Genomic DNA, 11838 nt, shown 5'->3' on the forward strand with positions numbered 1-11838 from the left:
ATATGAAAAAAAATCTATATAATAAATAAATAAATACAGATAAATACCCCCATTTAACTTTACAGGTAAGCTGTCTAACCTGTGTAATGGCCTATTAAGGACCCCCACGCCAAAGAAGGACAAAAAGAGGGCCATTTAAGGGATTTAAAATGTAAAAGTAGAGCTTCACAGTTTAAGCTCCTCAATTAAATCCTCTGCGGCATTTCTGATGGCACACAAGCCCAGAGTAATGAGTGTAAACGACGGGAATATTGGCAACAAAAGAGCCTCGGATGCTTCCTTTTGTGTTGGGGGAATTAACACCTTTTCAAAGTGAAATCTCAGGATTGTCTGCCTTCTACGGGAGGTGGTATTAAAATGCGCCTATAACAAATGGTTCAGAGTTTGGAGCAGCTTCTGCCCTGTGGGCGGGGCGAGATGACACCACAATTAAAGATGAACTTTGTGTGAACTAATTTATCTGAGGAAGGTAACAGGAGGAGACCTGCGCGCAATGGATATATAAGGGCGCACAAGCGAGAACGCTCTCAGTCTACGCGTAAAGACGCGTCTCCTATCCAGAAGCTATTTGGCGATCGTTGCGCTTTTCACCATGGGTCTGTACACTGTCATAGTCACCTTTCTCTGCACCATCGTGCTTCCCGTTTTGCTCTTTCTCGCCGCGGTTAAGTTGTGGGAGATGTTATTGATTCGACGGGTCGATCCGAGCTGTGGTAGACCACTGCCGCCAGGTACAATGGGCTTACCCTTCATTGGAGAAACGCTCCAGCTGATCCTCCAGGTACGCGTGCACTTTTATTGCGATTTGCACAAGTTCATCTGATTGTACTTAATTGGTAAATGCGATGCTCACAAATGTTTTGTTGTGTTTAATATCGGATACATGTGGATCAAAACATGCGTTTGGAATCTTTGTGCCAATAACACGTTGTCCTTTTACACAGAGAAGGAAGTTCCTCCGGATGAAACGCCAGAAATACGGATGCATCTACAAAACGCACCTCTTTGGGAACCCGACTGTCAGGGTGATGGGAGCTGAGAACGTGAGGCAGATTCTGCTGGGCGAACACAAGCTGGTCTCTGTTCAGTGGCCAGCATCAGTGAGAACTATACTGGGCTCTGACACCCTCTCCAATGTTCATGGCACTCAACACAAAAACAAGAAAAAGGTAAGGATGCTAATCAGTGCTTTTGTGTATTAATATTGGGTGTAGTCTACTTTAAAAGACAACTTTCAACTACACTGTTCTCTGAGGAACTGATAAGATGAAACTCATGCGAGAACTTTGTTGTATCTGTCAGTGGTTGCTCATGTAAAGCTGCTATATTTGAAAGGTTTTGAGGAACTTGATTTTCAACACTCCTTGATTAAATAATATAGAATATTTGAGGCATCATCAAAAAGGAGCCTAGAAGCTCTTCAGATTTTCTGAGCGACCTTAAATGTTTTTTTTCTAATGTAAATCTTAAACCTTAATCTTTGTATTGAAATGAGAAATTATGCATTGATTATTATTTTTTTTGTCCTGTTTAGGCCATTATGAGAGCGTTCTCAAGAGATGCTCTAGAGCACTACATCCCAGTGATCCAGCAGGAGGTGAAGAGTGCCATACAAGACTGGCTGCAAAGAGATCCATGTGTGCTGGTTTACCCGGAGATGAAACGCCTCATGTTCCGTATAGCCATGAGAATCCTGCTTGGTTTCGAGCCGGAGCAAATCAAGACGGACGAGCAGGAACTGGTGGAAGCTTTTGAGGAAATGATCAAAAACTTGTTCTCCTTGCCTATTGATGTTCCCTTCAGTGGCTTGTACAGGGTAAGTTATTGTATAATAACAGTCTAAAGATGCATTTTAGGTTATACGAAATAAAGTTCATGTAATAACGATCTGTAATTTGTTTGGCAGGGTTTGAGAGCACGCAATTTCATTCATTCCAAAATTGAGGAGAACATCAGGAAGAAAATTCAAGACGATGACAATGAAAATGAGCAAAAACACAAAGATGCTCTTCAGCTTTTGATTGAGAACAGCAGGAGAAGTGAAGAGCCCTTCAGTCTGCAGGTAATTATTTCCCATTAGACTTGTCAGATATTGTTTTATGCTCAAAAGTGAAGTAGGATCCAGTCTGCAAACATCATTAATGAAGTGTTTTTTTTTTTCCTCAGGCAATGAAAGAAGCAGCTACTGAGCTTCTGTTTGGAGGTCATGAGACCACCGCCAGCACTGCAACCTCACTGGTGATGTTCCTCGGTCTGAATTCAGAGGTGGTGCAGAAAGTTAGAGAGGAGATTCATGAGAAGGTATGACCCAAAAAGTTCTTCTCAATCTCATTCTCTCAATCTGATTCTTCTCATTACTCGACCAATGTGTGGGCTAATATCATTTTTTTTTAAAATTTTTATCCACAGGTTGAATTGGGCATTTACTCACCTGGAAACTCCTTAAGTATGGAGCTTTTGGATCAACTGAAGTACACTGGATGTGTGATTAAAGAAACTCTCAGAATCAACCCTCCTGTACCAGGAGGCTTCAGAGTTGCTCTCAAAACCTTTGAATTAAATGTGAGTTAAATTTCAGGGCTGGTGATTTTAATATTACAGTTGACCGCTTTAAAATGTCCTCTATTGAAATACTCTCCCATTTGTTTAACACTGAATTCTTTTATTTGCTCTTCAGGGTTACCAGATACCTAAAGGATGGAATGTCATTTACAGCATCTGTGACACGCATGACGTCGCCGAGGTGTTTCCTAACAAAGATGAGTTCCAGCCAGAGAGATTCATGAGCAAAGGTCTGGAGGACGGCTCCAGGTTTAACTATATCCCCTTCGGAGGCGGTTCCAGGATGTGTGTCGGCAAAGAATTCGCCAAAGTGTTACTCAAGATCTTTTTAGTTGAGCTAACACAACAATGCAACTGGGTTCTTTCTAACGGACCCCCGACAATGAAAACGGGCCCAACAGTGTACCCTGTGGACAATCTCCCCACCAAGTTCAGTAGTTACGTCAGAAATTAGTCTGGAAATGAGTCCTGAACTAACATGAGCTTTGTACATATGTTTTTTAGATGAGCTGTGATGTATTGAATATTTTATATTTTGTTTATATAAAAGATGTGTATATAAGTCTATACAAGAAAGCAAAAAACGAGGGCACTACTTTTTCATGGATCACTGTAATTCTACAAAGTGTCTGTGATGTATATTTATAATGTAGTTGTGTTATATACCTTTTGTACTGTATGCAACTTATTTAACTTGCTCTTTATCATATGGGTTTTATTTAATAAAACAAGTTGTTTCATTGCTGGGATTATGTTTTAAGAATTGATCCACTTGGAAACACATGCATATGCAAATTTCAAGATAAAATGTGATAGTGTAATTGCCCGATCCTTTCTCATGTTAAAAACAAAAAAGTATGTTATCTGAAAAGGCTTTAAATCTGCAAACAGGAACGTTGATATCTCAGACATCTAAAGTATTATGAAATGCAAAGTACCTGGAGCCCTTAATTTAAGAAACCGTTAACATCAGGATAATGGTTTTGAATAGAACATGTAGTCAGACTGTTTGCATGGAGATAACTTCATCACAGTAAATAATCAGTGGCAATTAGATTAAACATCCAAACTGCTCTCTTTCTGGAAGTAGATCGATGTGGAGTCCTGTTTTTAATTGTACTTAACCCTTAAAGTCTACTGTTTCATTGATATATGAATTTCTAATTTATAAAAAGAATAACACTGGAATCCATACATCATATTTTAAAATCATGTAAAATATGTGTATCAAATATAATATATTAGGCTTTTGAGGAATGTTTATTTGTTCATCTCTAAATGATCATTGTATTACATTGCTTTAATGTGTTCTGCCTCCACAATAAATACTAAAATATAATTTAAATATGTTCTTACTAAGATATATTATTGGGAGATATATAGAGTGACAACTGATATTTATATGTAAGTGGTCTGCTATACTTCTATAAAGATCTGATTGATTTACGATACATGCTATCAGAATTTCATTTTATTTTTTGGTAATTTAATCAGCAACTGCATCAAATTGCAGGTTTTGCTCAGTTTGGAGCTCTGAATAATTTTTTCCTACTCCTTGAGTATGAGCTCCATATTCTCATATATCATACAGGTGAGCCATAAATGCCTGATCTATCAAATATGATACTCAACAAAAAAAAGTTTTATTTATTTATTTATTCAAATGTTTTGTCTAAAGGTTCAATTCTTCAATTTAGAAAAAAATTGACATTTCTGACAATTATTTCATATGTCAGGCTTTACAAGGTTAACTCCTAAAACACTTACAAGTGTTCTTGCTTCAACATTTTTACTGTAAGTTTTGAAAAATAACTTAATTCTTAAATTTCAATCCAAATGTTTGTAGTTAAACAGAAATCATCAAGTCATGCAAGAGTTACTTTGGGAGAGTTACATTTTATTATTATTTTATTTTATTACTGGTATACCGTGCTTTTCTGTCACTTCTTTTTTGAGTAATAATGTTTTAAGTATACTTGCAAAGGACATGTGTTACAGTACAGTCATCATCATTGCTCGTTTCAAAAGCTCATTACGCTGCCGTACGGTTATTCTAACGACCTCCAAAGGCAAATTTGCACAAACGCATTACCTCCGGAGGGGGCGCGTCTCCCAGCGCACAGGGGTCATGTAGAAGGGACGTGTCCTTGTGTGACACGGCGAGGGAGACAGAGAAGGCGGTGAGATGCTGGCAGATGCCTCTCTCAGCCGTTTCTGGTCTTTTCTCTACTGCTGATTTACACGCGTCCCGCCGCAGGGCTGACACCTTTATGTGCAGCCACCCTATCGCTGCAGGTCCAGGCCTGGGGAGAGATGCAGCTGAACTTTTCCTCCTATCACCTTGTAAAGAACGTCTGTCCGGCCTATTGTTTGACATCTAGGGGCGACAACAAAACTTTTTATTCCCGGAGCCATTTTTTCTCTAAATTTGTGAGTATATACAGAATTTATAGCAAGCAAATGAAAGAGGCCTGTTTTTATTCACTCCCCTGAACTGAGTGTAAATCAGTGTAATTGCAGGGTTTTTCCCCCCCAGACACTGAACTGCTTGTTATTTAGCATAAGGGAAGGGGACAAAAGAAGCATTTTGAGCTGAAAAGCCTGTTGTTGTTTTTTTATGTTGTTTTTTTTACATTTTCTGCACAAAATATAAATGATTCCAGTGTAAAATTCACGGTACTGCAGCCAGAACTATTGCAATGCATTAAAATTCAGAAATATTGTTGAATTGACTGCACTCACAATATCAGAAATGAACACTAACATCGACATTGTTACAGAACTGAATTGAACCAACATTGAACAGAGCTTAATGCCTTCTATAGAGCTGAAATTTACAACATTAGCATGTTATTTTTCCTGTTTATTTCTGTGAAGCTGTTTTGACACAATCTGTACTTTATAAAGTGCTATATGAATAAATGTGAATTGACTTCGCTTATTAGCACAACAAGCTGCATTATAACATATAATCAGGGTTAGTGGTTCATTCAAAATCTAATGTCAGCTAAACTTACTCCACAGGGGAAGTGTTATAGATGTCTGACTGATATGGCTCTCCAACACTGAAGTGAAAATGACTTTTTCATTAGCACAAGGGTCATTGAGAACGTTTCTAAAAGCATTTACACGTCTGCTGCCCTCTTGGCCTCCTGCTGAATCATATCAGACTTTTCCAGCTCTCAATCGGATTAACTATTAGCAACCCATTGCTATTATTTATAATCAAGAGGGGGCTTTTCACGGGTCTGCAGGGTCAGGAAAAGTTCAGTCATTTACAAAAAGAGGCATGACCTCACAGAGGCATTAATTTATCCATTTCTCGTGAGCTGGAAGTTTTACAGGTCTGTTTTAGTACTATTGATGGTGAAGATGAGTTTAAAATTATACGAGAAAGAGTGAAATATGTGACCTACTTCATTTGTGATGTACACATCATTCACACACATTTACACTTATTTTTATATCATTTTTAGATCAACAGTTCTGCAGTGTTTTTATTGGTGTATACTTTTGCTCATACTTTGGCTTAATGATTTTTGCAAACTTCTAACAATATTAAACTTTAGTCAAGTCACGTTTATTTATATAGCGCTTTATACAGATGTTTCAAAGCAGCTTAACATTGATAAACAGGAAAATAACAATGTCAATATTGTAAAATTCATTAATTCAATATCAGCTGTAAGCAGTTGAAGATAGTAGTGTCATTATTCAACTAAACTTTGCTCAATGTTGTTTCAATTCAGTTCAGTAACTGTGTCAATGTTGCAAAGATCATCAGTAATGAAACTAGTTCAATTCAGCTATAAGCAGCTCTAGAACCGACAATAGAGTCATTATTCAGCTGAAGTCAGTTCAATGTTGGTTCAATTCAGTTAAATAACAGTGTCTATGTTGCAAAGTTAGAGTCATTATCCAGCTCAATTCAATAAAAATGTTGTACTCATCTGATAGTCTAGGTGCAGTTAAATCGCTAATATTAAGTCAAGTCAAGTCAAGTCACCTTTATTTATATAGCGCTTTTTACAATACAGATTGTATCAAAGCAGCATCACAGTGATAACATGAAAATAATATTTCAGAGTTTGTTTCTAAAAGAAAATTGAGTCAACGTCCACCTTAAGCAAGGCAGATCAATAATATTATTGAATATTAAATGTCCCCAACTAAGCAAGCCAAAAGCCAAGGCAACAGTGGCAAGGAACCAAAACTCCATCAGGTGACAGAATGGAGAAAAAAACCTTGGGAGAAACCAGACTCAGTCGGAGGGCCAGTTCTCCTCTGGCCAACGAAGGAACAGTGCATGATTTATGATTCGGGCAGGATTAGTCAGATTGGATCGGAACATTTAGAATATTTATCCATTTCCATCTTTTGGAAGTCCAAGTAATCACGCCGGTGTTGAGACGAGTTGTTGAGGATCAGTGCCGTCCACCATAGAGGGTCCATATCGCCGGTGTTGAGTCGTCTCTTCACAGGCTTTGTGATTGGCGTATCTGAAGTCTCTGTGAAAGGCTGGATACAAACTGGAGCTGACGAACGCCGTTTTTCTCGGGACTCGCGTCCCGAGATAACAGCAGAAAAGCAAAAAGGGGAAAATAATTAGTGTAGCTGCTGTTCATAATGATTTCCATAACACGGGCGTAAATGATAAAAAACATGAAGACAGTGATTCTTGCGTCCCAGAGTCACCCCCCTCCGTCCCCCACTCAACTCAGCCCTGCTTACTGACCTCTACATCCCTCCTGCTGCTGAGACCCAACCACAATCTCACAATCTCTCCGCAACCCAATATTTGCGGATATTACTGAATAAACTGATAAAACCTAATATTACTGAATATTAATCGTCTTAAGCGAAAAGTAACAATGGCAAGAAGACAAAAACCATCAGGTGACAGTAGTGGAGGGGGAAAAAGCTTGGGAGAAGTGTCCAATCCTGCTACTGGAGTTCCCCTTACAAAAAATAAGTATACTTCAATTCATTTTAAACGCTAAAAATATACCCATAATGCACGGTTAGAGTCGCACATCTAATTAACTCCCACGTCTCGTCAGAAGATCCATCCATCCATTTTCCAAACTGCCAATCCAATGTGGCTACAGCGTTATATCATACAGGTATAAATTCCTTTTAAATGATTATTATAGATAGATATTAATAGATATTATATTAGAAAGTTTTCATTACAGAGTTCAAGATAAATCTTTTCATTATTACTGGAGCTGCCAGTTTACTTAGTTTCAAATAATTATTATTATAAAAAAATTATAATAATATTATAATAATTATAAACTGCAACACAAACTATGCAAGAGCTGCAGCCTTTCCGGCGCACTAAGTGTCCGAATTCAGTCACTCGTTTTCATTCACTCCTTCAAGTGGACTATATTAGTGGAGTAATGTAGGGAAAAGTGAATGAAGGTATAGGGGGCGATTTCGGACACAGCCCAATGACCACCCCTTCATTTCGATGCAAACCCCATTCAAATTTCCTCTAGCAATCATCAAAATCTACTTGGCTATGATCAAATACAAAGCTCTGTCATGAATCTCTAAATGGCGCAGGCTGATAGGCTCTTAACTCAATCTTCTTGCAATCACACCATTCTACATAGGGCACCACCTGATTGCTTCCTGTTGTATCAGTAGCCAATGAGCTCACTGCTCAACCTTCAAATACTGGTCAGCATATTCTGTAGCAGTTGCAGCGTGCTTTCAGAAACCCTCCACCTTCCCCAGCTCCACCTGCATTAATCTACTATGGGTAATTAACAGCAGCAGCAGCAGCGTAGCAGGTCTATTCCCGCCAAGACCGGACATATCAACATTGTCATATCCATTACCATGCCAAACACTGAGAGAGTTCCCATGACAGAAATATATCCATAAATATATGCATAATATAAGTTTTACACCACAGTAAACAAAGATGACCCAGACAGCAACATAGTGTCGGCCCGGATCAAGCCCACATCTGGTACTCGTGGAATCCACATGTACCAGATGTGACCCGGATCTGGGCCGACACTATGTTGCTGTCTGGAGATTAACTCTCTTTGGTGAGGTCCTTCTATCACGCATGAGCTTTTGTCAAAGAAGGTATCTGAGTGAGAATCTGTGGGCAAAGCTAATGACGAATGATTTCTCTGTTTGAGCGTGTATACGTCCACACCCGACACAGCTCAAGAGGCAGCTTTACACTGGTCGAGTGACGCGGCTCAGGTTTCTGACTCGACCAGGAGCATAAACAGTAAGCATGCACCATTTAGTCCTTAGAATAACAACAATGCTAGCATCCAACAAGTGAAAACAAATTCCCCAAATCTCCTGGAAGACCTCGTTCCAGTCTAGGCAGATAAATATCAGGTGCCCATTGAAAGTGAAGATAATTTATTGCTTTTACTTGTGGCTTTCAGGTTAAGTTGCATGACTATAACCAATAGTCAGGTTGTTTTGACTTTATATCCAGTGGGGATATAAAGCTATGGTTTAAAATAGTAACTTCCCAAGACATGGTCCCACTTTATATAAAGTGTCTTTAACCATACACAAACATTTAAATTAATCGTTTGATAAAACCCACTTATTGTGTGAATACATGTTTTTACATTGTACTTATATTTAAAGAACACCTGCATGTAAAACATTTTTAAAGATGTAATTCATTTATGTAATTTCATCTTTAATTACAATGTTGACTCTTTAATTACAATGTTGACCCTTCCCTTACTCATTAAACCACCGTTAAAGGGATATTTCACCCTAAAATTAAGATTTTGTCATCACTTACCCACTAGGAAAATACTATGGTAGTCAATGGCTACCAACATTCTTAAAAATATGTTCTTTTGTGTTAAGCAGAAGAAATAAACTCATACAGGTTTGTTTTTTGGTTTGGTTTGGTAAAAAAAAAAAAAAAAATTGGGGGGTGAACTATCCCTTTAAATCTACCCATACCACTAAACTTGTCCTTAGCCTTACCCGGTCACCATAATTTTGCCAAGTAAGATATTCCCGGATCAACATATTTTGTTGATCCTTGAACAACAATCCTGTCCAAAAATGTAGACCCAACCCAATCACTACCGCCTAAACCAAACCAGAGGGAAATGATGGGTGAATAACACTGATGTAGAAGCACCTAACTCTGGTTGTAAGACTATACTTAACATAAACTTTAATCTTGTCCCTCAAATCTGATTGGTCGCTTGAAATGTTGTTCCAGGATCAACAAAGATGTTGATGCAGGAACATGTTGTATGTGGTGAAATCACGTTCGCCAACCTTACCCGCACCCTACATTAATAACAACAAATGTGTTTTGCAATACAACATGAACACAATAATTGTACCTAACATTTTTTTTCTGATGTAAGTTGTTAAATACACCTAGTATAAAGTGTGACCCGAGATGCTCATAATTTTAAGAATAAGCTACCTTGCAAAAAAGTAGTTTACTAAACTAAAATTTATTAAGAAAAGGAAGCTACGTGTATTTAAGGGGACAGTATTTCAAATTTCAAACATACAACCTTCAAATTACATCATTTATTTATGCAATTAGAGCAGTATTTTTTTGGAGTTAGTGTCACATTACACATGAATTACACTAAATTAGCTATCATTTAATGAATGATGCCTGAATTTAATGACTTTTTTTAATTAATGATACTTCAATCTTTCATAATGTTGAAAAGATAAACAATTATGCAAAAATTATAAATGTAATAAAATACATTAATAAATTATTTGTGGACTTGTGAATCTTTGAAATAAGGCTTGAAAATTAGAATATTCAAATGTAATTTCCTTTGTCAACTAGCCTATAAGACGTAAACAGCAATTATCCTGATATCGAATCCACTTGCCTCCCAAGTACATTTGATTTTGACACAACCTTAAAACACCTCAAGACATCCAGACAAGACGTAAGACATCCAATTACTGTGCGATCTGCTGAGGGTGGGAACTAATGATTGACTTTCGGAGACAACATCTGCTATTATGGCCTTCTGACGCACTTTTAAGGCAAGTTCAAACAGTCTTCAGAGTTCATGCCTCACAGTGGCCTCAAGCTGCTCATTCTGAGGTTTGCGGCGTCTCTGTGTCCTACACATAAACCTGAACAAACGTACGTTAGTGCCTTAGTTTCTCTTTACAACACAGCTCAGTTACTGAAGAAACCCGTAAAAACATGAAAAGACTTCTTTTCCCTGCATTTTTGTTAGTTAAAAAGCCCTTTAAAATGTTGTTGCTGAAGGATTTGTAGCAAACAAATACAAAGAAAACCATGGAAGCCAAAGAATAAAAAGGTAATTAACTTTAATCTCACAATTCTGACTTTTTTTTGTCGCAATTGCAAGTTAATATCTTGAGCAAGTTAACTCTGAGAAAAAAGAATTCTAAACTCACAACTGTATGAGATAAAGTCAGAATTGTGAGATATAATCTTGCAATTGCAAGAAAAAACTGAATCTGAATTGTGAGATAGAAAGTTGCAATTACCTTTTTTAATTGCAAGATTATATTTTACATTTCTGTATTTTCTCCTTTGCAATTCTAAGATAAAATTCAGAATTGTAAGATATAAACTCGGAATTGTAAGATTTAGGCCTGGTTTCAGAGACAGGGCTTAGATTAAGCCAGTATTAGGCCTTAGTTCAATTAGGACATTTAAGTGGCTTTTATAAAGAAAAGAAAAAACATTATTGGTGTGCATCTAGAGACAAAACAAGTGCACTGACACATTTTAAGATATGTCAGTGCAAGTTGCTTTCAGTTAAAACAGCTCAAACATGCATTTTAGTCTGGGACTAGCTTAAGCCTGGTCTGTGAAACCGGGGAATAAATTTGGAATTGCGTAGTTCTGACTTTAAAACAGGCAATTGCGAGTTTTTCCTCACAATTATGGCCTTTTTTCTTGCAATTGTGAGATATAAACTCAGAAAAAAAGACTGAATTGTGAGAAAAATTCGCAATTGCCTACTTTTTATTGGCGGAAACTTGCTTCCATTGAAAACCCAAAATATATTGTAATGTAGTGAATGGCTCAATAATTGTGTTTCGGGGTTCTAAGTAAAGGTTTATGTGTTGAGCTCAGCTCTGATGAATAACAGCAATAAATCTTTAGAGAGTTTTGTTGATGTTTAGCCGGTCGGAGCACTTGACTTTCAGTGGCAAATCAAAGGCAGATAACCTGCGAGATCCATGTGAGACCTGAGCAAATCTACTACTGTATCTTTATGCTACATGTTCGATTTGGACTCCAGC

General features: G+C 37.6%; 1 protein-coding gene across 1 annotated transcript; it reads left to right on the top strand.

Annotated features, from left to right (window-relative positions):
• The first annotated feature begins 425 nt into the window (after positions 1–425).
• On the top strand, positions 426–3302 carry cyp26a1 (cytochrome P450, family 26, subfamily A, polypeptide 1). The gene is made up of 7 exons (XM_077206013.1): positions 426–781; positions 945–1169; positions 1535–1816; positions 1907–2062; positions 2167–2301; positions 2410–2562; positions 2678–3302. Exons 1-7 carry the CDS (start codon positions 593–595, stop codon positions 3014–3016), a joined length of 1479 nt encoding a protein of 492 aa, XP_077062128.1. The 5' UTR covers positions 426–592; the 3' UTR covers positions 3017–3302.
• The last annotated feature ends 8536 nt before the right edge of the window (positions 3303–11838 follow it).

Source organism: Siphateles boraxobius, unplaced genomic scaffold (assembly GCF_051911475.1).
Source record: "Siphateles boraxobius isolate OS27281-9 unplaced genomic scaffold, OSU_SipBor_1 55, whole genome shotgun sequence".
Lineage (NCBI taxonomy): Eukaryota > Metazoa > Chordata > Actinopteri > Cypriniformes > Leuciscidae > Siphateles > Siphateles boraxobius.

What these genes read in the sequence shown, in the direction of transcription:
- cyp26a1 (XM_077206013.1), top strand. Translation starts at nt 593, where the DNA reads ATGGGTCTGTACACTGTCATAGTCACCTTTCTCTGCACCATCGTGCTT. An exon ending in AAGAGCCCTTCAGTCTGCAG is followed by an intron (nt 2,063 to 2,166) that starts GTAATTATTTCC and finishes TTTTTTCCTCAG; the next exon opens with GCAATGAAAGAAGCAGCTAC. An exon ending in GAGAGGAGATTCATGAGAAG is followed by an intron (nt 2,302 to 2,409) that starts GTATGACCCAAA and finishes TTTTATCCACAG; the next exon opens with GTTGAATTGGGCATTTACTC.